At 33.2% G+C, this 26,578-nt stretch overlaps 1 protein-coding gene across 1 annotated transcript in view; it reads left to right on the top strand.

The window, feature by feature from the left end:
• LOC134848668 (neurexin-1-like) overlaps positions 1–26,578 on the top strand; it is a gene marked incomplete in the record, with an annotated part of 223,124 nt that overhangs the window by 41,717 nt on the left and 154,829 nt on the right. Inside the window, 1 exon segment of the mRNA XM_063866185.1 lies at positions 5,444–5,470. Within this exon segment, the coding sequence (XP_063722255.1) occupies positions 5,444–5,470 (27 nt within the window).

Raw genomic sequence — 26,578 nt, 5'->3', positions numbered from 1 at the left:
GTCATTTCATTTAGTCTATTCAATTTTTTGCTAATTGCGAAGTAAAATAATTTGCACTTGCAGAGTGTTTTCAAATGGGAGGCAATTGTCATTTTTTTTGTCGTTAGGTTGCCCAATTTCGAATTGTTGGAACCTAAAATGGCCACTCTGTTCATGAGATTTCTTTGGATTTGATTTAAAAACGCCTTTTTGGCGATCGTGTTTTGCCAGGTTCAGTAACATTGGTGCCTATGTTCTTTCAAAATATTTTTGCCTTTCGCAAAAAAGAATAGTTTTCTTTCATAAAGTAGTACCAAAGGATGACCATTTTAAGAGTCAAGAGACAAATCTTTTAACATTCCACTTTAAATTGACCAATAAATCATGACACTTGACGTGATCCTCGTTACAAGCCGAAAATTTCTTACATTTTGTTTGCATTTTTCTAGCTCGTATGTATCAACTTTCAATCATCAAATGATTGGCTTTCTCATATTGTTAATTTTCAACTTTTGTTTACTCAGAGTTAAGTGTTGATTGCATGGTTTGTTTCGGGTGAAATTGCAAAGTAACCATTTCTTATTAATTCGCATGGTTCAAAACAATCCTCAATGAAATCCTAAATAAACATTCAATTTTATAATTCAGGCCAAAAATAAACACCGTATATAAGAGAGATTCTTAAATCAAAAGACCTAAATGTTCCGATTGCCTCGTAAGCATAGGGTTCGCTTTCAAAAAATTGTTAAAAATTTAAATTTATTTGTTTTTGAAAATCATCCTGGCACTCGCTATGTAAAATAACGGTCACATAATTTGCATATATCAAGTTATTGAAAAGAACAAATTGCAGGGCTCAACTCAATTGGAAACAGTTTCTAAGAGGGATTGAACTTCTGCTTATGCGTTAATTGCACTAAATCTATCGCAAAAATATCCCAAGTTGGGCAAGTTGGCAGAATTTAAATTCGAAAAAAAAAACGTATCATACTCATAGCATCTTTTGGATGGTTGAAAAATTTTTGCCGCAAATTGCTACTCAAGAATTCGATGTAAGTCTGGAGAAAAAAAAGACACCACTCCGACCACAAAACAAAATAATGAAATTACATCTTTGTTTCAAGGCGATACTTCTGAATTTACCAAGAAAAATAATGAATATAAAATTTGTACCTCAATTTTTAATTTTAAAATCAATTTCGTTTCCTAATTTATTGTTTTTGTGAAAACAATGATTTCAAATTTGTTGTTATGGTAAATTTGAGGGGATCGATAAGCGCAACGTTTTCGGGTTTATTTTGAAATGCGCAACGTGTCATATTATTAATAGTCTGACTGAGTAATAAAAATTGAGAACATGGTTGCTTCACCATCCCACAAGACTAGTTATGAATTTTTTAATCAAAAACAGTTATGTATTTGAGGTTATTGAAACAATAAATTTTTTTGCTGATTTGAATAATCTTTTCATTGAGGGCTTTTTAACTTGTTTCGACAAAAAATTAGTACTTGACGTTTTGAACTGAAATTAGTTTAAATTCAAACTGTTGGCTAGATTTAGCCAACCAAACGTCAGCACCATCTCAAAGTTTTTCAATCACAACTTACGGTTGGTTTATTTGTAAGCAGAATCGGTCAAAAATAAAAGTTTCTTGGTATATTATTTAAATATTTCAAATTAACTTCAGAATTTTACACAGACTAGAAAAAAATAGCTCCAGAAATAAAATGATCATTTTCATATCTGTTCAAAATTCAGTTTGATTAGAAAATGGCTACAAAATTAAGTTGTTGCGTTGGTAATAATCATAAACCCACCATTTTTTTGTTGTCTGCATTTTTATATTCAAAAAAAAACCAAATCGCAAAACAAGAATAAAAAAATTAAAAACTTAGGTATCAGTAACATTTATTCCGTCAAACTAAGAATTCGGCGAAAAAATTAAAAAGACTCCTCCGTTTAAGTTTATACGGCCGTTTTTTAGGGTTGTTTTATTTTTGTTCTGAAATTATCTTTTTTACTGTCGATTGATAATCAAAGAAGTGAAGCGATTTTTTGAGTGTGACCAAATTTGGCATAAGTAGTCAAGGGGATGCGAATCCAAGGCGTAGGTTCAAATCCCGTGATCACTATTCTTAGAAAATAGGATGAACCAATCACCAAACCATCAAGGGACCAAACAAGTAAACTAGTGCCTGCTACTTTTTGATTTCTTTTTTTTTGTTCAGCAAAAGTGTGATTATTACAATATTATTAGATAACTATCATGTAGAACTTACACATTTCTTTACTGTTATTTAATTGTTACGACACTATTATGTATTAAGTACGTATTTTCGGCTAAATTTTAAAAATTGAGCGTGAATAAACTAGCCGAAAAAGTAGCTAACCGAAAACGCGCAGAATATATATTTACCAACCAAAAAATAATGTCGTGGAGTCTATATTTTATGAAAACAATTTTTGAAGTTCCATCAATAAAAATTGTTTATAATCTGGTTTCATTTTCAAAAATGTTGAGGTTGTAATCGATTATTATTATGATTATATTTTGAGACAATGCAACTAATGAACTCTCTCAATATTCCATTAAATTCCATCATGACTTATTCATATCAACAATTTTAGGTCTCATTACAATCAATTTAAAGTCCGCTTAAAATGGATCATATTGAATTTTAACCTGTATAAATTGTTTTTAAGTTTTTCTGCGTTACCAACAGCTTAATCCATTTGTCAATTTACTCAATTTTTTTTTTTTAATTTGGCAATAAGATTTTGCTCTTAAGCAAGTTCTTCAAGCTTGCCCCGCACTCAGAGTATGTGGCGGGAATTGGGTTTGAGGAGGTATTGTGGCGGAAATAGGTGGGATTAAATAAAAATTAAGTTGTTGCAAAATCAAGTCTCGATGTTGAAAAACAGTACCGAAATGAAGTTTTTACTCGTTTTTTAGAACGTGTTGATCAAAAAATTCCGCGTCATTACATACGAGGACCTGCTAGTAAGCCCGTCATACGTCATGTGTTATGTTTCCTAGGTAGACGACTGCGACTCATGTTGCGAGCAAATTCATGTTTTGTCACTCAGGGCTCGCGAAAAGTCATAATATAGGTTAAAGTACGAGTCGCACAAAATTTTCAAAAATTTTTTGATCTTTTTTTTTCTCGAAAATTTAAGCAAAATGTTTCTTCTGAGGAAAGATGCTTACTGTAATTTTCAAGGCTGTCTCATTGCAGTTTTGCAATTTAAGTGTTACCGCAGAAGAAGTTAAAACAATTAAAAATAGGTTTTGCAAGTATCAATTCTCAGATAAAGGTTTTTTTTACATCTTTAGACCAAAAATAAAAGCAATATTTTACAACTTTTTTTCGAAAATTTGTGCTCACAGCAATACACTCACATATCATGAAAATTTGTGCAATTACTCTGGTCAAGCTTCGCATGAATATTTAACGTGAAAAGCATGAATTATAATTCGCGCAATGGCGTAATACAACCGTTTTCAAACGCAACTTTATTTTTTTGGGTCGCTCAAAGTCGCGAAAAATATTGTTTAGTCGCACAAGTTTTCTTGTCGCGCGAAATTCCATCTACCAACTTTTGAGGCGCAATGTTCGCAACATAAGTCCCCGAATTCAGCAAGCGTTACATGTAATTTCAAAACTTATTGAGAAAGCTATTTAGTTAAATATTGGTTTTGAACGAGATATTCAATGTTATAATGCTTGTACGATGCCTCTAGGATTAATTTTGAATTGCTAAGGTAACCAAATTGATACAACTTTCGATCGCTAAGTCAATTTTGTCAACTTTTAAACATCTGCTGTTCATACTAACAACAGCAAGTGATCTTCTAGCAAATTCTCAGTAAATCAAACTTTCAGTGAGTTTAGATTGATTTGCAAAACAAGCAAACTCAAGTGGAAAATAGTTCAAGAAAAACTATACTTGTGATTCGAACCTAAAACTTAGCACGTGATTGCATTATGCGCAATTTGCGACAACTTCTGAAGCAATTGAAAAACAAAACTATTCAATTTTGAAAAGTTCAAGCACTTCAACGGTTGCCATTTACGGTTTTTGTTTTAACTCAGATTCAACGCCACACCTTACAAAGTTGAACTCTTGATGCTAACGTTTTACTTGGGCCAAAACAAAAAAAATAAAATTGCGTTAGTTGGCCCGAGAGTTATATCATGAAAACACTTAAACTCTCCGGAGAGAACTTTTTTGGAGATGATATAAATGTATTTTTAACCATTTGCTAATTTAACTGATTCTTTCATTTTAGTTAACAAGGGTTTACCTTATAAATAAAAAGGTTGGTCAGTCTGAATTTTGTTCAAAGAGCGTTAAACCGGATTGATCTTGCAGTGAAGATCAGTACTGTTGCAGTCATATTACAGTAAAAATATCAGTAATGCTTCAGTACTGCGCAGCGTCAGTTTATCTCTGATCAGGAATTAATCAGCGATAAAAACAGCATTCTAACAGAGATAAATCAGCATAATTGCAGCACTGAAAAGTTGCAGAAAATGCAGTATAAATAGATAAAAGCGCTTGAAAATTGCAAACATCACTGAAAGATTAAATTCAAAACAGTGACAGCAAACAACAACTGACTATGATCTCAAATTTAACAAAATTTGCAGACGTTTTTTCTAATTTTAACTCAAACTGATATACAGGTTCAAATTTGGGTACGGCTTTGTAATCAGCCTCATTTCATGTGTCACAGCATCAATAGTTCTTGCATCAGAACCTTCTGTCAGTAAGACCATAAATGAAAATTGTCCACTGAAGTTTTGAATCTCCTTGCATCGAACTCTCTCCAAAATTTCATAATAAGGAGACAGTGCGAACCATTCGTGTAAGCTTTGCGATTCAAAATAATGGAGTTTTCAGGAGGGTTTACAGCGTTTTTGCTTGTATATAACTCTATTTTTTTGTTATTGTAACGACGCGTAAAAATCTTAACATACATTTTATTTTGATAATTTAAGTACTATTTCAGAGAAAAGTCAGTATTGCAAGGGCACTGTAAGCTTTGAAAAAAAATTGCAGTTTTGTAGCAAGACAACAACAGAGAAAAAGAATCAACAGTTTTGTTACAGTATTATTTAAGTACTGCAACAATACTGTTTTATCTCTTCTTTCTGTTTATTCTCTGCTACAGTACTGGGGGGAACATAAAAGTGGTTTAATTCTGAAACAGTGCTGAGTAATACTGACAGACCAATCCACAGAATCATTCAAAGGCTCGATTAATTTTTATCTAACTTTTTGACCTAAATGTCGTAAAGGGCAATCGCATGGAATGATATCAAATTCAATGCATTTTGAACAAGGTTTGAAACAGTGCTGAGTAATACTGACAGACCAATCCACAGAAGTCTTGAACTCAATCATCAAACTCCTTAGTTTTTTCAAATATATTTTTAAAGTGATGTTATTTTGTTTTAGCGCAAAAAGGAATCGTGGGAAACGAAGGTGAGTAACATGTTGCGCATTTAGCATGCATTAGTATTTAGAAATACATGTTGATTGCTTTGTGTTTTTTGAGCTGATGAAGATTAGAAAAACTGAAGAAAAAACATTAAATTTATCAAGAAAGACAGAAGAAAAGGTTTTTGAATGTAACTACTTTTCCCTAAATTGTCATTCAGAAAAAAACTGAGCTTTAATTGAATGCATGCATATTGAAATATCAAAAAAAGCAAAACCCCTGCTCTAAATGACATGTTTTTAAAAAAATTTCTATACCAAAAAAACAGCAGCAGAGGTAAAGTTAAACAACCCAAAATGTCCAGAGCCATCTTTTGACAAACGAAAATTTGAAGCCAGTCTTAAAAGAACTTTCACATTTTGTAGCATATTCAGGTAACACTTGCAATACTTTTAGTGCCAATCAATCAATCAGTTTTGTCCGTTTTTGACTGCTTTAAAACTGATCAAAACTTTGAAAACTAAACCGAAATGAAGTCATTATTCTTAATTTACAAAACTTTGCTTCGAACTGCTTTTCATTGATATTGAAAACCATAATGAATAAATTTGGAAAGATTGCAATCTATAAACTGTAGCACGGGTGGATTTAGGGGAATCGACCAAAATTGCCCCTTTCATCCTATTTTACGACTTCAATTTCCGGCGGAGGGATCCTCAAATTTTTCGACTAATTTTCAGAGAAGTGAACGGCAAAAGTTTTTGGTCAAATTATTCCACAAAGTGAGCAAAACGGCATTATTGGCCAGTTTGATTTTTGTAGAAGTCCACTTGTGCGCAAAATACGGTCTGAAAGTAAGTTATGAGACTTCGGAAAAAAGTTCTGGGCAATCTGAAAGAAAAGTCAACAAAATTTTTGAATTTTCTTTGAAAAAAATTCGCCCCTCGAGAAAAACCTAGATCCGCCCTGAACTGTAGTGCATCACAGTTTGAATGGGAATCAAGTAGAAAGAGGTTCCCCACTTTAGAGCACAGAAAAAATTTCAGCGCAAAGAAGACAAAAAATTCAGTACTGAGTACTAATATTGAGCGCGGAATCGGCTCAATATTAGACCTGAACAAATGTGTGTTCATGTTTGTCCAGGGGTTGATTTAGGGAGGGTTGAGGATGGGCCGCTGTTCCCTTCTGGAGTTGGACATCATCACCTAAAGTCCCAACCCCCCCCCCCCCCTTGGCACTAGTTTATGGTATCCATTTTTGGCCGGCCAATTGTAACTCTTTTTATTGGGGTGAGTTTAATAGTGGATGGAGTACATTAAAATTACATAAATTTTAGTCAATCTGGAAGCTTTGCACTTTCAAAACTAACTTAGGTTACTCTTTTGGTTTTTTATGTTGAGCTTAGTCGTGGGTAGGGGGAGGGTATGAAGAGGGGTTTGTTTTACTTGATTCCTGATATAAAATATTTTCACAATTAACCGATTTTGTTTTTCTGCATGTTGAACATGATAAGAAACTGCTCTTTAAATTTTCAAACACTTATTCATTCAGTAAGTCTCAAATAGTAGGGAAAAATTATTATTGTGAAAAAAACGCAGAAAATTTTACCATATTCGATACTAGTATCAAAAAAAATTGAATTAATCTGGCAACAGATAAACATCGTTTTTTAGAAATGACTTCTCCTGGTTCAAGACTTCTATACTTATTCCAGCCAAAAAAATCCACATATTTTATTGCGGAAAATCAGTAGAAAGTGGAACCTGATCTAAACTACATTTTATGATTGGATAAATTAGATATTTTACCAATGTAAAGTATTTAATATTAACCAATCATGATCCATCTAACTAACAACCCACTTATTTGTAAGTGCTGAAGTTACTTGTAATTTCAGCACCAGAGAGATTTGAATTTAACTTAGAAATTAGTTGGACTCTCCCGAGCACTTCAGCAGCCGCAATAAACCAGTATACCCTAGATCTATTGAGCCTAGCAGAGACTAGTTAAACAACCTGAGACTAGATAGTATAAGAGTAAGATTAGGATCGGTATTAGACTAAGAAGTTGCACGAATCTATCCGGCCGAAAATAAGATAGCGTGACGAGCAGACGGTGTACCCTATCCGAAATTACTCTATGAGTTATACACTCAAGACCTAACTCATCTGGTGCGACCATAAGTCTCGAACAAGACCTTAATAGCTTAGAATTAACCAAAATAGATTAGAAATTAGACAAAAACATTTACAAAATGTTATACGACAATAATTTAATCGAAATGTCTCTACGACTCAATAGATCAGAGCCAATATTCCGAACCATAACAGAACTACCCGGAATTGGAAGAAGACCTCGAACCAGAGACGACATACGACAAAGTCGAAACTTGCCATATAGCTATATGATAGTTAGGCAAAAACCAGAACAAACTTTTATATTTAGAATACTACTGGCAATGAATTTAGATTTTCATTTGCAAACATAAAACCTTGAAGTTAATCTTCAAAATCATTTCAGGCGCTAAACAAAATTATTAATATACAATAACGATTGATAAAAAGATCTAAGATCGTTTTCCTAAAACTCTGCAGTAATATACAAAACATGTTTGAAAAATTTTTATTGAAAAATAAAAAATAAAAATTAGTAGCATGACAATAAATGGTTAGTAATCATAAATCATCCTGTTGTTCCAGCTCCATCATCTAAAACATAACAGCAATCATAAACCCACTAATATCATCAAAACACTAAATCTTTCCTTTACACACATTTAAAATTTTATTAAAACTTAAATTCACCTAATTTTAAAACCAGATCATCAAGGCTTATCCTTGGATCTTAAATCATTTTCTACTTAATTAAATTTCAAATTTGATCATCAAGGCTTATCCTTGGATCAAACAGAACAACTTTGTTCTCCCCCACCCACTTAATTAGTGTCTAACGACCTCAAACGTCGATTCACTACCCAACCCTTTCTAAAGACCTAAGACTAATAGAAATTTTTAAACAAAACTAATCATTCAAATTAGGATAAACAGTGAAGAACTTCGGTTATTCATCCTTCACTTGACCCCCCCTCTTACCAGACCCAGGATAAATCTTAGACTTAGTAAGTTTAAAATAGTATCTAACGAACTACTCGCGTTCTAATTATACCTGAACCCTGTGGATCGATTTACTATTCTCCAACCCTTGAACACAATCACTACCCCTAAGTAAGATTAAGTAAGTTAACACCTTAACTTATACTAGCCACGAGAAAGTAAAAAATCATTCTTCGGAATCGATATACTTTTCTCTCCAACCCTGAACAAATAGACCCAGGTTAAGCTAACCAAAAAATCGTAAGAACTAACAGTTTAGGAAAATAGAAACCATTTAACAACCTTTTGCATCCGTCATCCTAAACCTTATGTCATTTAAAAACCTAGGAAATAAACAAACAATCGTTTTACACAATTGTGAAATAGATAACAAAAAATACGACCTTGTAATCACACCTCATACACAAACAGTTGGATACATTCGAACAAAACGACAAACACTAAAAAGAAAAATAATAACTAAACAAAGACAAATAACACGAAAAAGATTTTCAAAAAATCGAAACGCATTTTCAGAATCAGAAACCAACAGTTTAGACGAACTTTACAAACTAAAAGAATCAATAGATAAAAATTGCCCACTTCACGATCAATTATATTTTTCTGACTCAGAAACAACTTCAAATTCATCAAAAAGAGGAAAAAGAAGAATAAAAAAGCAGTATAAACACAAACCAGTACATTTATACAATTGGAATCAACCAATTCGACACATTAATAATTACATATTAACAGTCATCGAACGATAAAATGAGCTCAACGCACACCCCAGGTGAAGAAAGTCCAGATGATGATGATATTTTCCCCTTTATAGTAGATGCAACCACTGATAGAGGACAGCATATATTTTGCAAAAATTTACTATTAAATTTATTTGAACCCGGAATCAGTCCATGTAAAACAGAGTTCCCAGATGTAAAAATCAAAAGACAAATCATAGACCACTACTTAAAAGATATATGCAACATAACACAACAGTATGGAATCTACTCCATAGAATTCACCTCACCAAACCATAATCATAGAAAATATACAATCCAAACAGACGATCTTGATTTAGAATTTTCAAAAGTTTTTTCAGAATATATAAAAAGCATCCAATATCATAACTCACAAAGAGCAAACTCCATATTCACCAATGAAGTTTTCGCAATAATATATAGTTATATTTCGATATTAGAAAACGAAATCCCAATAACAAATGTCTCACCGACAGAAACATCTAAACATTTAAGAGTACGACATGAAATAACACTACTCTCTAGTTATTTAAACATCATTAAAGAAAATTTCACGAAAGACGACGTTTCACAACATACAAAACACGATCTACAAAAAATTTTGGCATGGTTCATAATAGATTATTTCACACACAATATTGATTTAATTGCACAAGCAAGAAAAAATTTTAGACCCCAAAACTCGAACGATGATACCGCTATCACAGAACAATCAGATTATGTTTGGGACCCCGAATGGTCTCATCCCGCATTTATAAGCTTCCCACAATCAATCTCAAGTCAAGCAATAAGTACGATATCTTACATAAGAGATTATGTAAAAGTAATACCATTCACCATTGATGCAACACCATTAAACTATAATACATTTTTGCCCGATACACAAAATAATAGTTTAAACTCTACAGTCATACACAATGAAAACCTCAATGGAACTAGGAATCTTACTCAACAAGATATCCAGACACCATCACACTTCATAAATGAAGAAATTGTACACACAACAACTACACAACAAAGTATTTCACCAATACGCCCAAATTTAACAACACCAAGAAATACAAATCCTTCACAAACACAGGTAACCTTACAATCAACCGTTAAACCTTCGGTTGCCCCTAAATATTCACATATGGATTACCAAACATACAGACCCATGACAATACCATCAAAAACACGCAAAACATTCACTAGAAACAACTTTACAGACCATAATTATAATTATACACATCCATCAAAAACATATAATCAACCACAAAGAAATTTTAACCAATATACAAGATCTCGAAATTGGGATAACCCAATGACCCAACCTAATTCAATAAATTTCCAAACAAATCCTCCACAGGATCACAGTGAAAATTACCCATTTTTTCAACAAAATAAAAATAAAAAACAGACATCTTATCAAATGGATTATTTATCCTCAGATGATGATTTCTTACAACCAGATATATTTGCACCAAATACTCAAGAATATCGTAGACAAGGAATACAGAAAACACGTACAAATCATAGAAATTTTTCTCCACAACCAATAGATGCACAACATCAACAACCAATTCAACAACAAAATCTAATTAATACACAATCTTTTCAACCAATTCAACAACAAAATCCAATGACTGCACACTCGTAGCAACCATCACAAATGCAAAATGAAATACCACTCCCATATTATCTCCAACAACATGAAATAACAAGAAACCAACTTTCAAATTTTTCTCAAATGCCAAATGCAGCAGAATCATTACAAATGACAATGAATCCATACCTTATGGGTGGATCATCAATAACATCAAACAAACCTTTAATGGTTTTCACAGGAACAGACCCTGAATACTCTGTAGAAGATTATTTAAATGCAGTAAGAGCAAACCTGATTTTAAATATTGGACCTGAACCAATTAATACGCCACTACATCAAAACTGGATACATCGACGCACAGCGTTAATACAAACAACTCTAGATGGCGCAGCCCAAAAATGGTTTTCAGTATTGCCTATAGAAATAAAATCAAATTGGAAAAGGTTTACACAGGAATTTTCAAAAATGTTTGACTCCGAAAGAAACAAACAACAACAAAGAGTTTTATGTAATGAAATTCGCAGATTACCAAACGAAACCATCAAGCAATTAGCAGTACGAATCGAAACACTAGTTCGAAAAGCATATTCACTAAATACACACGACTATAAAAACACAAAGATGACAGAAATCTTAATGATGACCTTAACACCACAATTAAGGAAAATAGCAATAAAAAAGAGAGCATCCCATCCTTCTTCAATTCGAGAACCCGATTTAGATTTTCGAAAACTAGTAGACAAATTAGAACAAGCAGAAATCACGATGAAACTAGAAGAAACGGAAAATCTGAAATTACAATACGTTAACAGAATTGAAACGACTCCCACTAATATTAATAATATACAGGAATCAGAGACAGACCTCGTTGAAAAAATCACTGAAATACTCAATATTTACGAAAAGAACCCAAACTTTAAAGGCAAACCATCTTTCAAAAAATGGTGTAATTATTGCCGACGATACGGACATAGTATTTCCGAATGTAGACAAAAACAGCAAGACAATCAAAATAAACCTCAAAAATATAAAGAACCAAATAAATCATTCTATCAATACATGAAAAAAGATCAAAATCTACCGAACAAAACAGTCTACAGCAACAACAGTTCAGGAAAACCACTCCCGAACAATACAAATTATACAGGAAATCAATCACCATATAACTCAAGTTATAGAGGAAGATCGCCAGAACGAAGAAACACGCATAATTCATCACAAAATCACTACAATAGACCAAATAGTCGAAATAACTACTCCAGATCACATTCAAATACACAACGATTTGTTTCTAGATCTAATTCCCAATCAAGAAATAACTACTATCCAAGCAACCAATCACGAAATTCATCATACAATAGGAATAGAAACTACTCCTATAATCGAAATAGAAGTTATTCAAACAACCGAAACCAGAATTACCCGAACAATCAATCAAGGAATAACTCATATAATAGATCGAACTATAACAGACCAAACAATAATTACCAAAACAGATCGCGAAATAATTCACAAAATCGACACTCAAGTTATAATAATCGTTATAGAAATTATTCCCAATCACCACACCGGAATAATAATAACTACAATAATTCTAATAATCGCCACAGAAGTAGTACACCTAAACATCAAAGACATATTAATCAAGTACAATCTAATCCAGAAACAACATCAGACCCTCCAGGTATTGATGACACAGTAACTGATACGTTACAACTCAATCAAATAAACTGTACATCATCAGATTCAGAAAGTGATACAGAAAACACTCTTTCTATCAATATGATAAAAGTCGAAAATGACTATGAATCTGTCATATATGAACAACCTTTTTCATCACACATATATGAAAATCAATCAGAATTTCTTCAAAATTATTACACTACACCCATAAATTCCACACCAACGACGCAAGAAACAAATGAGATTAACACTACAAATCAAACCAATAAAAATATCAAAACAAAATGCTTGAATACAAACCACATTTATCAAAATATACAAAAAGAACAACCCAAAGAAAAAATTTGGACAATACCATTTCTCTTAGAAAGCCCAAGAAATAAAGAATTTCAACCACCAGACCTTGAAATAGATTTTTTAATTGATTCAGGAGCAGAATCAAACATAATAAACATCCCCACATGGAATGAAATAAAAACTTTACACCCAAAGCTAACACCTCTTGAAACCTCCAGTAAGTTAGCAACAGCACAAGGATCAACATTGATAAACTACGGAAAAATCCAATTATTTCTCCTCCCCACCAGAACAATGGAGCAAAGCAAAATTTTAAATAAGCCATTTAAACAAATATTCCATATCACTGACATTAAATATAATATCATTGGAATACCATTTATTTCGAAGTATATACCAACAATTAACATACTAAATAGTAAAATATTAATCAAAGATAAATATACAAAAACAAAAGAAACATCCTTAACATTTTTTCAAAGATTAAATAAACAACCACCATTCTTTTCAAAATTCTACCCGATATTTAACCAACAAAGAAAACACTTGAAACCACTATCAGGAAACATCTATAATTTTTCAATCAAACAAGTTCACCAATATGATAAAGAACAAAACAAACAAAAATTTTATATGTCAGATTTTGAATTCAAACCTATTCACAAATTTTTCAAAATCACAATCTCATCCATAAAATATTTGAAAAATTCTAATTCAGATATCATTTCCTTACATGTCTATAACAACACACCTTACCAAGTAACATTACCTTTAGGACTTTTAGGATATTGTGAAACCAACGCTACAATATCACCAATACACGAAAAAGCTTATCGCGTAAATAATATACTCCAATTACTAGATATTTGCCAATCTACAATTCTTAATGAAGAATTATCTATAAATAATATAATAAGTAACGAAAACAGAAATACGGATTATTTCACAAAAACTCCATATTTCAAACCTACATTCAACATAAGTACCTACACAGAGGACCAACAGAAATTTTTAACAATGTTTAATTTCCAACATTCACAAATAACACAAGACGAATTCGAAAAGTTAGCCAAACAGCTAATTAAATATTCATCAGTCTATGCAACATCAAAATTCGATGTTGGAAAAATCAGTTCATCACTACATCTCCCGTTAAAACCAGACGCAGTTTTCAAAAAACAGAGAGCAAGTAAAGTACCAATTCACTTACATGATAAAGTGAACAGATTACTCGATATTTTAGAACAATACAACATTATATCACCAGTTAATAAAGAAGAACAACCAAAAGGGAACACATTTATCAACCCCGTTATCATTCTAGCTAAAGGAGAATCATTAAAAATCGTTCTCGATGCTAGATACCTCAATTCACTTATAGATGAATCAAAATGTAATTGGCCCATTGAACCAATACAAGTTATTTTAACAAAAATAAACGGCAAATACTTTACAACCGCCGATATGAATAGTGCATACAATCAAATCCATAGGACCAGCAGCATTTTCAGCTTTTATGAGCAAAATTTTTAGACCACTAATACTCAAGAAAAACGCAATCACCTATTTAGACGATGTTTTTATGCAATCACAAACAAAAGACGAGATGTTCAATGTTTTAGAAACATATCACCAAATACTTCAGAACGAAAATCTGAAGGCCGCCCCCGATAAATCACACTTCTTTTTGACAAGAGTTAAATTCTTAGGACATAATATAGAAAGAAAAACAATCACTCCATTGAAATTACGCATTGACGCTATTCAAAAACTTCAACCACCAACAAATAAAAAGAAAATCCAAGAATTTCTTGGAATGTTAAACTTTTTAAGTAAATATGTTTATAAAATGCAATTATATCTACGACCATTTTATAACATCCTTAGACAACAAAATAATTTTGAATGGAACACAGAACATCAAACACGATTTGATGAAATAAAGAAACTTTTAACTGAACAAATTTCAAACACAATTCCAGATTCAAATCAACCATTTTATGCAATGTGCGATGCTTCGAACTTTGGCATCGGTGCAGCACTATTACAATCACATAATGGTACAAATAAAATGAACCTCATATCAGCAAATTCTCGATTATTCACTCAAGCAGAGCTACGACTCTCAACTCTAATGAGAGAATGTACAGCCATAATATATACACTGACAGAATATGAATTTCTGATACTTGGATCAAAACACCCCACAGTTCTATTCACAGACCATAAACCAATCATCTTTCTTTTTACACAAAAGTCTAATCCAAACCACCGAGTTTACAGATTTCAACTAATTCTAATGAAATTTCCAAACTTACATATAGTTTGGACTGCAGGAAAAAATCTTGCATTACCAGACACCTTAAGTCGAAATACACCACCTGAATTACTTACACGAAAAACAACAGTTGAAATACCCAAAAACATAAAATTCTACCTTGCAGAAAACGAAACATCACCCCGATTGGAATGCAAATATGCAGTAAAAACTGATATTGAACAATCACAAATAAATAGTTTACAACATTTCCCACTTTATTTAGATTGTCAAAATAATCATTATGAAGTTGATCTACTTGGAACATCAACTTTCAAACCAATCCCATATTCTCAATGGATAAAAAATAACACCCAACAAAAACGAACAAAACAACACCCGCCTAAGAAAGACCATTTTCCACTAATTGAAAAAGAAGATTTAACTGATAAAATAAATTTATCAGGACCACAAACAAATGATTCAAAATACACAATAAATCAAGTTTTTGACCTTCACGACCCACTTGATACAATACCCTTATCTAAATTCGAAATTGAAAACATTTTTCTCCCTCCAACAGAAACGATTACAATTTCAACACTGAAACAATATCAAAATCTTGACCCGATAATTAGACAACTAAAATCATGGCACAAATATAAAACTAAACCTGTCAAGGCAGATTCAACCATTCTAGGAAACAAAACACTCCTCCGATACTTTCGTAAATTTAACAACACAACAATTAACGAAAATACAGACCTTTTAGAGTATAACCTGAATGAATCTACAGTTCCCTGTCTCCCTTTAAGTATGATTCTTATAGCTTTTAATATTTCACATACGCAAAATATTAAAGGACACTCTGGATCAGAAAAAACATATTCAAATTTTATACGAAATTTTTACTTCCCAAATGCACCAATTTGGATAAAAGTACTATGCAATGATTGTATAGTATGTCAACTAAATAAACCTTACCCAAATCAAAAACAGATAGCACAAAAACAAGATTTTAAAGGACAAAGTTTGTACTTTAATCATCGTATCTCATTTGATACCAAAGGACCAATTTCACCCTCATCCGAAGGAAACTCCTACATTATGGTAATTGTTGACGCATTTACACATTATGTAGCAATTAACCCAGTACCACATTGTAACGCTTATTACGCTTACACAACACTCTATGAACACTGGATAGCAAAATTCGGACTACCAGAAATTTTAGTTACAGACAACGGTACAGAATTCATAAATAATGAAATTATCACACTATGTCATTTATACAACATTAAACACAAACCACGTACATCTCATACACCTTGGACAAACGGCTTAGTCGAAGGTATGAACCGTTCATTACAAGAATATCTCAGATGTATCATCAACGGAAATGATACAAAATATACCGAATGGTCAGCAGATGTAAAATTATTTCCCTTAGCATATAATTCACAAATTACGACAACTTTAGGAATGTCACCATACGAAATGGTTTTTAACCAAAAGCCACGCAAACCAATAATGTTTACAGCAAATTCTCATAAAAACGCACAAGGTTATTGTCAACCAAATAAAGACTCAATTTGTTATAACCTACCTTTACATTTACACGATGAAGATCATTTTCATCACCCACAAATTCTTAAACTAGCCTCCGGTACACACACCGAATGGATTCTAAATAGAGATAAAAAACACAATGAAATTTATCAAAAAATAACAAAAAAGTTATTACAAAGACAAAACATTAATGAACAAATCAATTCACGTTTTACACCAGCCTCCGAATTAAAAATTGGAACATTTGTTTTAATACCTAATTTTAATACTCAAAAAGGAATTTCTAAAAAATTACAACCCCTTCGAAAAGGACCATACCAAATAATTGCAAAACCCACTGATGTCACATATAAAATTACCGACTCAAACAAAAAAGAAATCGTTCAACATCGAAACAACCTATTACCTTATTACCCAAAGGAATACGCACTCCGCGAATTAACTCAATTATATTCTTTCACAGGATTAAAAATCATTCAAAATGAACCACATCTGAAAAACACAGAACAAAATGATAACCCCACCGAAAATCAAAACACAAAACCAACCGCCACCAAAAACAATACACAAAACCATAAAGAATCCCCAAAACAAAGAAAAAATAGAAAAATGACCGAACAAATAATACCCCAAGAACAAATCGACAAATCAGAAAATAGAAAAACAACAAGACTCCGAAATCAACCACGTAAAAACTATAAAATATTCATCCCCCAATCTAAAGTTTTAAAGAAAGTGGAATTTCAAAAGTAATTTTAACATTATACTTCACAATCTTGAAACCTCCGAAACATTTTTCATTTACATTTTTCAAAATAACATGCTGACAAGTACGCAATAATTCTAGTTCAAAATAGACCAATAGGATTCATCCAATCCGTCACTTTCTCTAACTCAAACTAAGACCAATTAGACGAATCATATAGAACTCCAGGCACATCTATAACTATAACTTTACGACCTCCAGGTCAAAAATAAGCAAACCACTCCAACTTGACAACTAAAATAAATATCACCATAATACCGTACCCCTCCCTTATCTAATAACCCAAAGATCAACAATATTTCCCCAACTCAGACCACGAATACCCCCAAAACAAATTTGTTAACTTAGCCTAAAGTAACAAAATGAACATTTCAATTAGCCTAAAGTATAAAAATCTCACCATACCCCGGATCATTTGACAAACAAAAATAAAGAAAAAGACGACCTCCCGATCACCATGAAAATTGCCCCCAGAAATTTTTTACAAAACTCAACCCACTTGTCAAAAAACTAATAAATAATCCGACCACACTAGAAAATCGCCTCAAACAGCAAAAAATATTCGACCAAGAGATCATTTCTTAAATGCTCTTCTCTCAATCAGTTACTCAAATACTCATAAATCTTAAACATTTTTTTACAATACTTGAAACCTTTATAATATTTCTTTTTGATATACTTGAATCTTTTCTAATAATCCTAATCATTTTTTGTAACATTTTTTTAATTTTCTACACTATTCTCGAACTATTCCTCCAACTTTCCAAAACCCTTGATTATATCCACAGGTACGATTTATACAACTTGTCTAAATGATACGAACAATTTTCAGTAGAACTGATATTTTTTTATTGTTTGTAATTTTCATAGCATTCTTATCATCCCTCATTTTGACCATATGTAAATGTATAAAGAAAGCAATCTTCACATTTGCCCTAGCAACAATCCTTCTAATTCTTTTTTTGGAAGAATATTATAATAAACACAAATTTTCTCACTAAAGTAATAATTCAAAACTCTATCAAAAATTGCTACCCAACAGTCACAAAGTCAGTCTTCACCGACATCATCCCAAGATAACCCAACACCACCTTCAATTACTCAAAATTCTCAAACATCTACACGAATTTCTTTTCAAGACAATCCATACACTTTTGAAAAACGACATGCTCGTTTATCAGAACCATTAGAACCAGTTCAACGACAGGCACCTCTAAGCGAACCAACATATAACCTATACCCAACACTACCACAAGAACTAAGTAGAATAAGAAATCCTAGTCAAAACCAAAATACAGTCGAAATAAATAGACAAATTATACATCCTCGACGAAACAGAAATTTTCAAACTCCCCGAGTTCATTTTGAAATACCTCAATCCCCATCACAAAACACTCCAGAAAACCCCATTGGTATATTACCAGAAACCCCTACGCTTCTTTCACAACGTAGCACCTCAAGCCTACCATCAGATTACTTAGGTTCAACACCAACATCTGAACAAGTACGTGAAAATCCCTTTAACCCCCCAAACCAGGCATCACGACTACCATATTGGACAACACATTCATTTACACAAGGTGAACTAAATTTAGTCAATGATCCAATAGATATTTCTACGGATACAACAACATCCTCATCACTACCAGAAACATTATCACTACCATCAACACCATCAATAAGCCAGATTTCGCCACCACCTTTTAACTTAAATTTTCCAAATAATCTCGACGCCAGATATCGAGAACAATCATCAATAAATATTCCTTTAAGATTAGATTGGAATACATTTACAGCACCTCCACCATTATTTGGACAACATCAAGAAAGTAACCGCCTTCATAACTGGGCACTTAATAGATTACAATATCGCCAAGATATTCACAACGATATCCGTGATCACAATATTCAAATACTCCAACAAAACAGTTTACAATTAAAGTTTGAAATCACAGTTAAGTTAAACAATATTACCCAACATCCCTACCCATTAAACCCACCTAACATAACAGCTCAATCACTACCACCACCGTTTATAACTACTGAAGTAATATACAAATACGACAGATATACCAAAAACACAATTGGCTACATTACATTTTATAATCCATACTCAGGATTATCATACACATGTATATTCTAAAATTATTAATTTTTCTCCAACTCCTTTTTCTAGTAATCTCAAATCAAAACATAAACCCTTCCCCTCGTACAGGACCACAAGATTTATTAGTAACACATTACGATTGTGAAGAAAATGAACAAAAAACACTACACAAATATGCAATAAATCAAGTATCACAATGTGAAACAGAACCACAAGCTATAGAAACCACAAATGTAATAGCAACACTCTATTCAAAAGCCCGAGCAACAACAGTTACAGGTTATAAATTCACAGCAACATTTTCCGAAAAGAAAGTACCTTGTTCACAAGTCTCGAACGGAAACAAAAACCGACTTGACCATGAATCATTCTATCAGAGTAATATAGAACGTCTTTTACATCTCAATCCCGACGATTGTAAAAATGAATTACTTAGACTAAACATCACACAAAATAAAAACTCCGAAAGAAAGTTAGTTAACTTTCAAGTTTTTTCAGACTCTGTACATCAATCACAACTTGAAAGACACCAAGGACATATAAAACTAGACGACAAATACCCGTATAACGGCGCACACGGACGATTAACCTATGACCTACACGATAAACATTGGATACCACACATTGGTATAAATAACCCATCAAACTGCAAAGCAGACACAAAAAATAAAGGATACCAAGAAATAATGTTTTTCGATTGGAAAATACAACTCGAAAAAATACAACTCGAAAAAATACAACTAACACGAGATTTATCAGATAATACAATGATCTATCAAGGAATCCGATTACCTTGTAAAACTGATCAAGGTTATTGCGACCCTACAACGAGAACACAAGCAACAATTGTTTGGTTCCCCGAAGATACATGTACAACATTTCAAGTAGCAAGAATACACGCTCGTATGATAAAATTTCACGAAAAATACTTTATACAATCAGTTCCATATGAACAAGTACATCCATCACGAAAACAAAGTACTAATTTTAGAAACATACACAATATAGAAAATAAATTGACACGTTTTCAAATATATCAAGAAACAGAACTTGCATGTAAATATAGAAATCCACTCCATAAAACACAATACTCTGAAATATTAGTTGAATACGAAAAAGGATTCGACATGACCACTGGAAAAATAAAAATTGACCCATATGCCACAGGTCATCCTCCAAACGAAGGAACATCCTATATACCAGTTAATTTTGAAAAAAGCAACGGACAACCTGGTGGACATCTAAAACCCCATGACACCAGAAGCACACGCTTACAAGAATTATCACTAATGAATACTACATATTTCGGTAATATCCACTATGATATTCATTTAGATATGAAACTAGATTATACAATTAGCCGAATTTTTCAAGAAATGTCACTCTCCGAATTAGAAACACTACACCAACTATGCGAATTAGAACGAACACAAATATTACAATCACTCGCACTAGCAGTATTAAAAATACCCTATGCAGGATACTTATTATCTGGAAATAGATCAAATTTTTTAGACTATGAAGGAAACATCTTATGGTTTTATACTTGTACTAAAAAAGTATCACCACTATACGTTTTTGAAGATAAACGATGTTATAAAAGAATCCCTATCTTTTATAAGAATAAAGTACATTTCGTGGATACACTTTCACGAAGAACCTATTTCTGGGATACCGCAGTCCCATGTGGATCAGAAAACAGCCACAATGTAGTACAACTAAACCCTGATGAAAATAAATATTATCTTCTCACTCCATATCCCACATTAATGCAATCACTCAAAAAATTTTCACCAGAAAGCATTCGCGCTATTGCTCGAAACCCAAATATAGACTTACAATCAATAGGAATCTATTCAAAATCAGATATTCAACATCACATTAGAACACAACAATTCCAAGAATTATTAACACAAATGGACACTATACAAAGACAATCAATAGACCAAAATTTACGCAAACTTGCAGAAACCGCAGGATTTGCCGATATCTACACGCAAGACTATAGCGGATATTTTAAAGACATTAAAGATTATATATATCTAAACGGTGAAAAATACCGTCCCCAAGATATATCACCAATTAACATTTTTAGCTTTGTTACACTCAAAAATGAGATCCTCGATTTTCTAGGATGGCCCTACTACATCTTAGAAAAATTGACTATTTTATACGCAATGTTTAACTTTATTGGATTTCTTTTCTCACTTTTAAAAGGAATCTACAACACATGTGCTATACACACACAAGTAAACAGACAAGCAAGCGTAGCACGCATACTCTTTGCAGGATTTTTTGGAATCTTTTCTACATCTATAAACAAAATTCTTTTGGACGCACAAATAAAAGAATATAACACAAAAACAGCAACACGACAAAATACATACGACGAAGAACATAACAATGTAGACATAACGCCAACGGCACCACAATTACCACCCCTACCAAATAACCATCCACTATCCCTAGTCCCACGAAATTTTCGAAATTTAGCCATCACACATAATCCAAATTTTCGACTCACCACATCACAAAGTCCCATCCAACATATAATGACACACCAGTCACAAGATGATAATACTTATGAACAAATTATTGAACAACCCCATACCACCGCTTTTCAGTCTCAAAATAATCATTTTTTTAGCCCACGATGAGCCGCCAACTTGGATCACTACACCGATCAAATTCCCACCCAACCAATCTTACCTCTCCAATCCCAATAATACCACTTTTTGCTTTTCCGCCACCCGATTTTCCATCTAGTAATGTAACATCAGGCATGAATTCCGACACTAATTCACACATCTCAGTTTTATATTCCATCTCACAACTCAATAACCCGAATATTGAAACCCCCGATGAATTTGCCGACTCAGAACCATCCCCATCCAATAATTTTCATAACTCTTCTAATTTTTCTCAACCCCCTTTTCAACCCATATTATCCAATAACCCTGACCCAATCACTTCCACACCCTCTTATGCTTCCCAAGTTACCCCAACCTACTCCTCACTTCATTCTGACCAATCATCTCATTCTCCAGACACCCCCCGAATCTCCCCAGAGCTAGATAATTTTATTACCCTTCAACAACAACCCTACCACCTCCATACCCCAACAATAAACCAAATCTCCTCCACAATAAATTCATCCAACCCCCCTACCCCTACACCCTCTTCAAATTACACTGAATCATTAGCACCATCATCCACATCAACTGAATCTTCACTCAACACTAATAGAGCTTACCGCACTTTTAAAAGAAAGTTCCCCAACCATCCTTTCCCAGCAAAACCAGGAACAGCCCGTGAATACATCAACCACCCCAAGCATACTAACACAAAAGAATTTTTAGCCATCACCTTACCCTCATTCCCACAATACACCTTAAACACCCCCCACGACACTAACGAAACACGCAACTTTGTAGATGAATACGTTTTAATGCCCACTCTCTCTTGGACCTCATATTATCATTTTACTAACCCTCTTTGCTTACCTTTATCTAACACTCACATCGATATAGAGCGAAACGCGGACATGCTATATCGACTCACTACACCACTAACCGCTAGACAATTTACTTACGTTGGATATAAAAAATCACTAAAAACACACACTGCACCTAGAGCTAACGAATATACACTAGAATACTATGATCACAACATCATCAGAGCTAACCAAGATCAATTCTTAGACGACGATCGCTTCGCTAATCCACAAATTACCGAAAAATTTTTCATCAAGACACCATATATATTTACACTAAACATCTTCGACCGAAAGTTTGATCACATTATTTCAGAAGCACTAACAGACACACAAGCATACGAAAGTTTTAAAGAACGCTTCCAAATATTTTCACTAACCTTTCATTTCCTTGCACCACACGAAAGAGATTTACACTGCTCACACGATATTATGTTGCGCACTAAACAAACCCACACATATAGTTATTATCGCTTCATCCAAAATCACTTTGACCTACACACACCCTCTAGACAACCACACCATCGTTTTCAATTCATTAATTCCAAATACACTTCACCATTTTTCCTAAATTTCACATATTGCATTAAAGATACTAACCTTCATGGTATTCTTCGCAATTATGATCCCATAACCCAAATGTACATCTTCTGTCCCATCACCAAGACCTTCAACGCCGAAGAATCCCGACCCTTCCTTATCCCGCACGAGTTTGTACAACCTATAGAAATCCCAATTTTAGAATTCATCCACAACACTAAATTCAATCACAAATTATATAATCTAATCCAAAACACACCTTATGAGTTTGCAGTTGGCACTGAAGAACTAACCACTATTAAGGCACTTCAATTGCTTTGGCCACTGCTTCAGACTAAAAATATCATCCGCATCTTAGCTAAACTACTAACAACTTCCGATCTCATCCACGACATCTTCCCCCACGGTTTTTTCCCCGACGACTAAACAGGTAAGTATGAATTAAATGAATATTACTAACTAATTAAAATATTAAAAAACTCACCATACTTTATCCATGTTTTCTTTAGATTTTTAGCCTTCATCCGACAATCACCTACAAAAACCACAAAAGACAAATAAAAATCGCAAATTTCATCAAACAGATTTCAAAAATTCTATTAATCTCTTACACTTATAAATTTATAAATTTAATACCAATGCAGTAAATTCATTTCTAAAATTTTCCCCACAAGCAGTAAATCTAATTATGATGAAAATTTGTAACTTAAAATTCCCCCATAACTAGCAGTAAATTTCCAAATTCTATGCAGTAAATTAATAAAATGCAAATGCAGTACTAACCTTTTGATATTTTCATTCATTCGCACAGAAATTCTATCCACACTCGCACAGCTCGCCCACGAAGAATTGTTTAAAATAATGAATTTCAGTTTCAAGTTTTCACACTCAACAACTCTAACATATAATAACATGTTTCAAACCTTCCTTTAACCCGGTTGGAAAGGAATCATATACTAAACAAAACTAACCAACGCAGCTTACTAAATACCACAAATCATAGAATAACAGCATGACTAAGAAAAGGAAACCAACGGTACCCAAACCGGATTAACCCAGTTTAAAACTGGATAATTTATTCTTTTGAAGACTATTATAAAGTCTAAGAAAGAAATAATAAAACACAAAAAAGTCGAAAGACAAACCCATACCACGAACAATTTGCTTTTTGGAAAAAGGACATAACCAACAAGACATAAGAAAAACCACAACAAACCCAACATAAAACGTTGTCACATAACAGGACCCCTCACAAAAACCGCATGAAATCATACTCCCACTCCTGGCCTAACCCACCAGGAAGGACGTCCTGAGCATGCTCTATAGCCGGCCTAACCCACCGCGCTACATCCACGCTTTGTGACCACACCTCTATTTTTAATAAGAGCTACTCAAGGGTGAGTAACTCTTCAAAATAACCGAACTAAAACAAAAAGCTTTTGTGAAAACAACTAACTAAAATCATAATTAAAAAATATTAAACTAATAAATGTTTTATAAAATGTAAATTACATTATGCAATACATAGATCAGAATACAACACCAAGGACGAACATCTAAAGACAAAACGACCCCACTACACTCGAGAGAGAATGACCAACCACAATCGATATGCCACTCACAATCACAACTCAAAGGATTTAGAGTACGACTTGACTTCGCAGAAAAGGACTTCATTGAACTAGACCAATGACCACCTCGATGTTCAAGTATACGTACAGATCCGAGTAACCAGGCATCCCCTCCACGCACAATCTCCACGCCATTCCCAAACTAGATCAGACACAAAAGAAGTTCTCCACGCAGAACAGAAAAACCTGACATAGCCAACCATTCTGAAATCAGATTTGAGTTTGTTGCAAAGACTTAGTCGTTGTCACTAGAAGACACAACGTCTTATGTCTCTAACTCCAGCTTCCTGGAACTTCTTTAACAAAGAGGAAACGGAAGAAAATGATGTTCGCCAAAAACCAACGTCCATCATCCATCCTTCAAATTGCAGAAGAACTATTCTAAAAAACTCTGTAAAACCCGGATGGGTGGAACCTGATCTAAACTACATTTTATGATTGGATAAATTAGATATTTTACCAATGTAAAGTATTTAATATTAACCAATCATGATCCATCTAACTAACAACCCACTTATTTGTAAGTGCTGAAGTTACTTGTAATTTCAGCACCAGAGAGATTTGAATTTAACTTAGAAATTAGTTGGACTCTCCCGAGCACTTCAGCAGCCGCAATAAACCAGTATACCCTAGATCTATTGAGCCTAGCAGAGACTAGTTAAACAACCTGAGACTAGATAGTATAAGATTAAGATTAGGATCGGTATTAGACTAAGAAGTTGCACGAATCTATCCGGCCGAAAATAAGATAGCGTGACGAGCAGACGGTGTACCCTATCCGAAATTACTCTATGAGTTATACACTCAAGACCTAACTCAAAAGAGACGCTCAAAAATAAGTTATCGAGTTTAAACGAAATTTGTTTGTTTTTTGTGTTTTTTTTTCGATATGCTGCATTCATGGAAAATGAAACAAACAAGGCTCAAAATGTTTGACACAAAATATTTCTAGGAGGTTTGTTCAATAGAAAATTACAGCTAGAGTCATAAATGAGGCAGATGATGAATAGGAAACTATCAAACGTTTTGCAAAAAATCTTTAAAAAAACTCCTTAGTTTTGTTTTTAGTTTGATATGAAATGAAGAAAGGGTTCAAAAGTTGTCAGCTTGTCAGATTGTGGTTTTTAATGAACGTTTTTGTCTATCATAAGCCCGTAAAGCAAGAAGTAGCTGCGCTGAAAATATTCGTTTCAATTTACGCAAGTTAATGGGTCCTAATGTTTGGTAAGTAAGCGCGGAATAGATCACTCTTCAAATGAAAACTTTCGCGGTAGGAATTTTGGAACAGCAAAACTTAGTTTTCGACAAAATTGTTTTTAGACAAAACTTTTCATTAACAAAAAATTGTTAATGAGCCGACGGAAATTT

The sequence above is a fragment of the Symsagittifera roscoffensis genome, chromosome 6 (assembly GCF_963678635.1).
Source record: "Symsagittifera roscoffensis chromosome 6, txSymRosc1.1, whole genome shotgun sequence".
NCBI lineage: Eukaryota > Metazoa > Xenacoelomorpha > Acoela > Convolutidae > Symsagittifera > Symsagittifera roscoffensis.
Note: the sequence above shows the minus strand (reverse complement) of the source record. Positions and strands in the feature narration are given on the sequence as shown.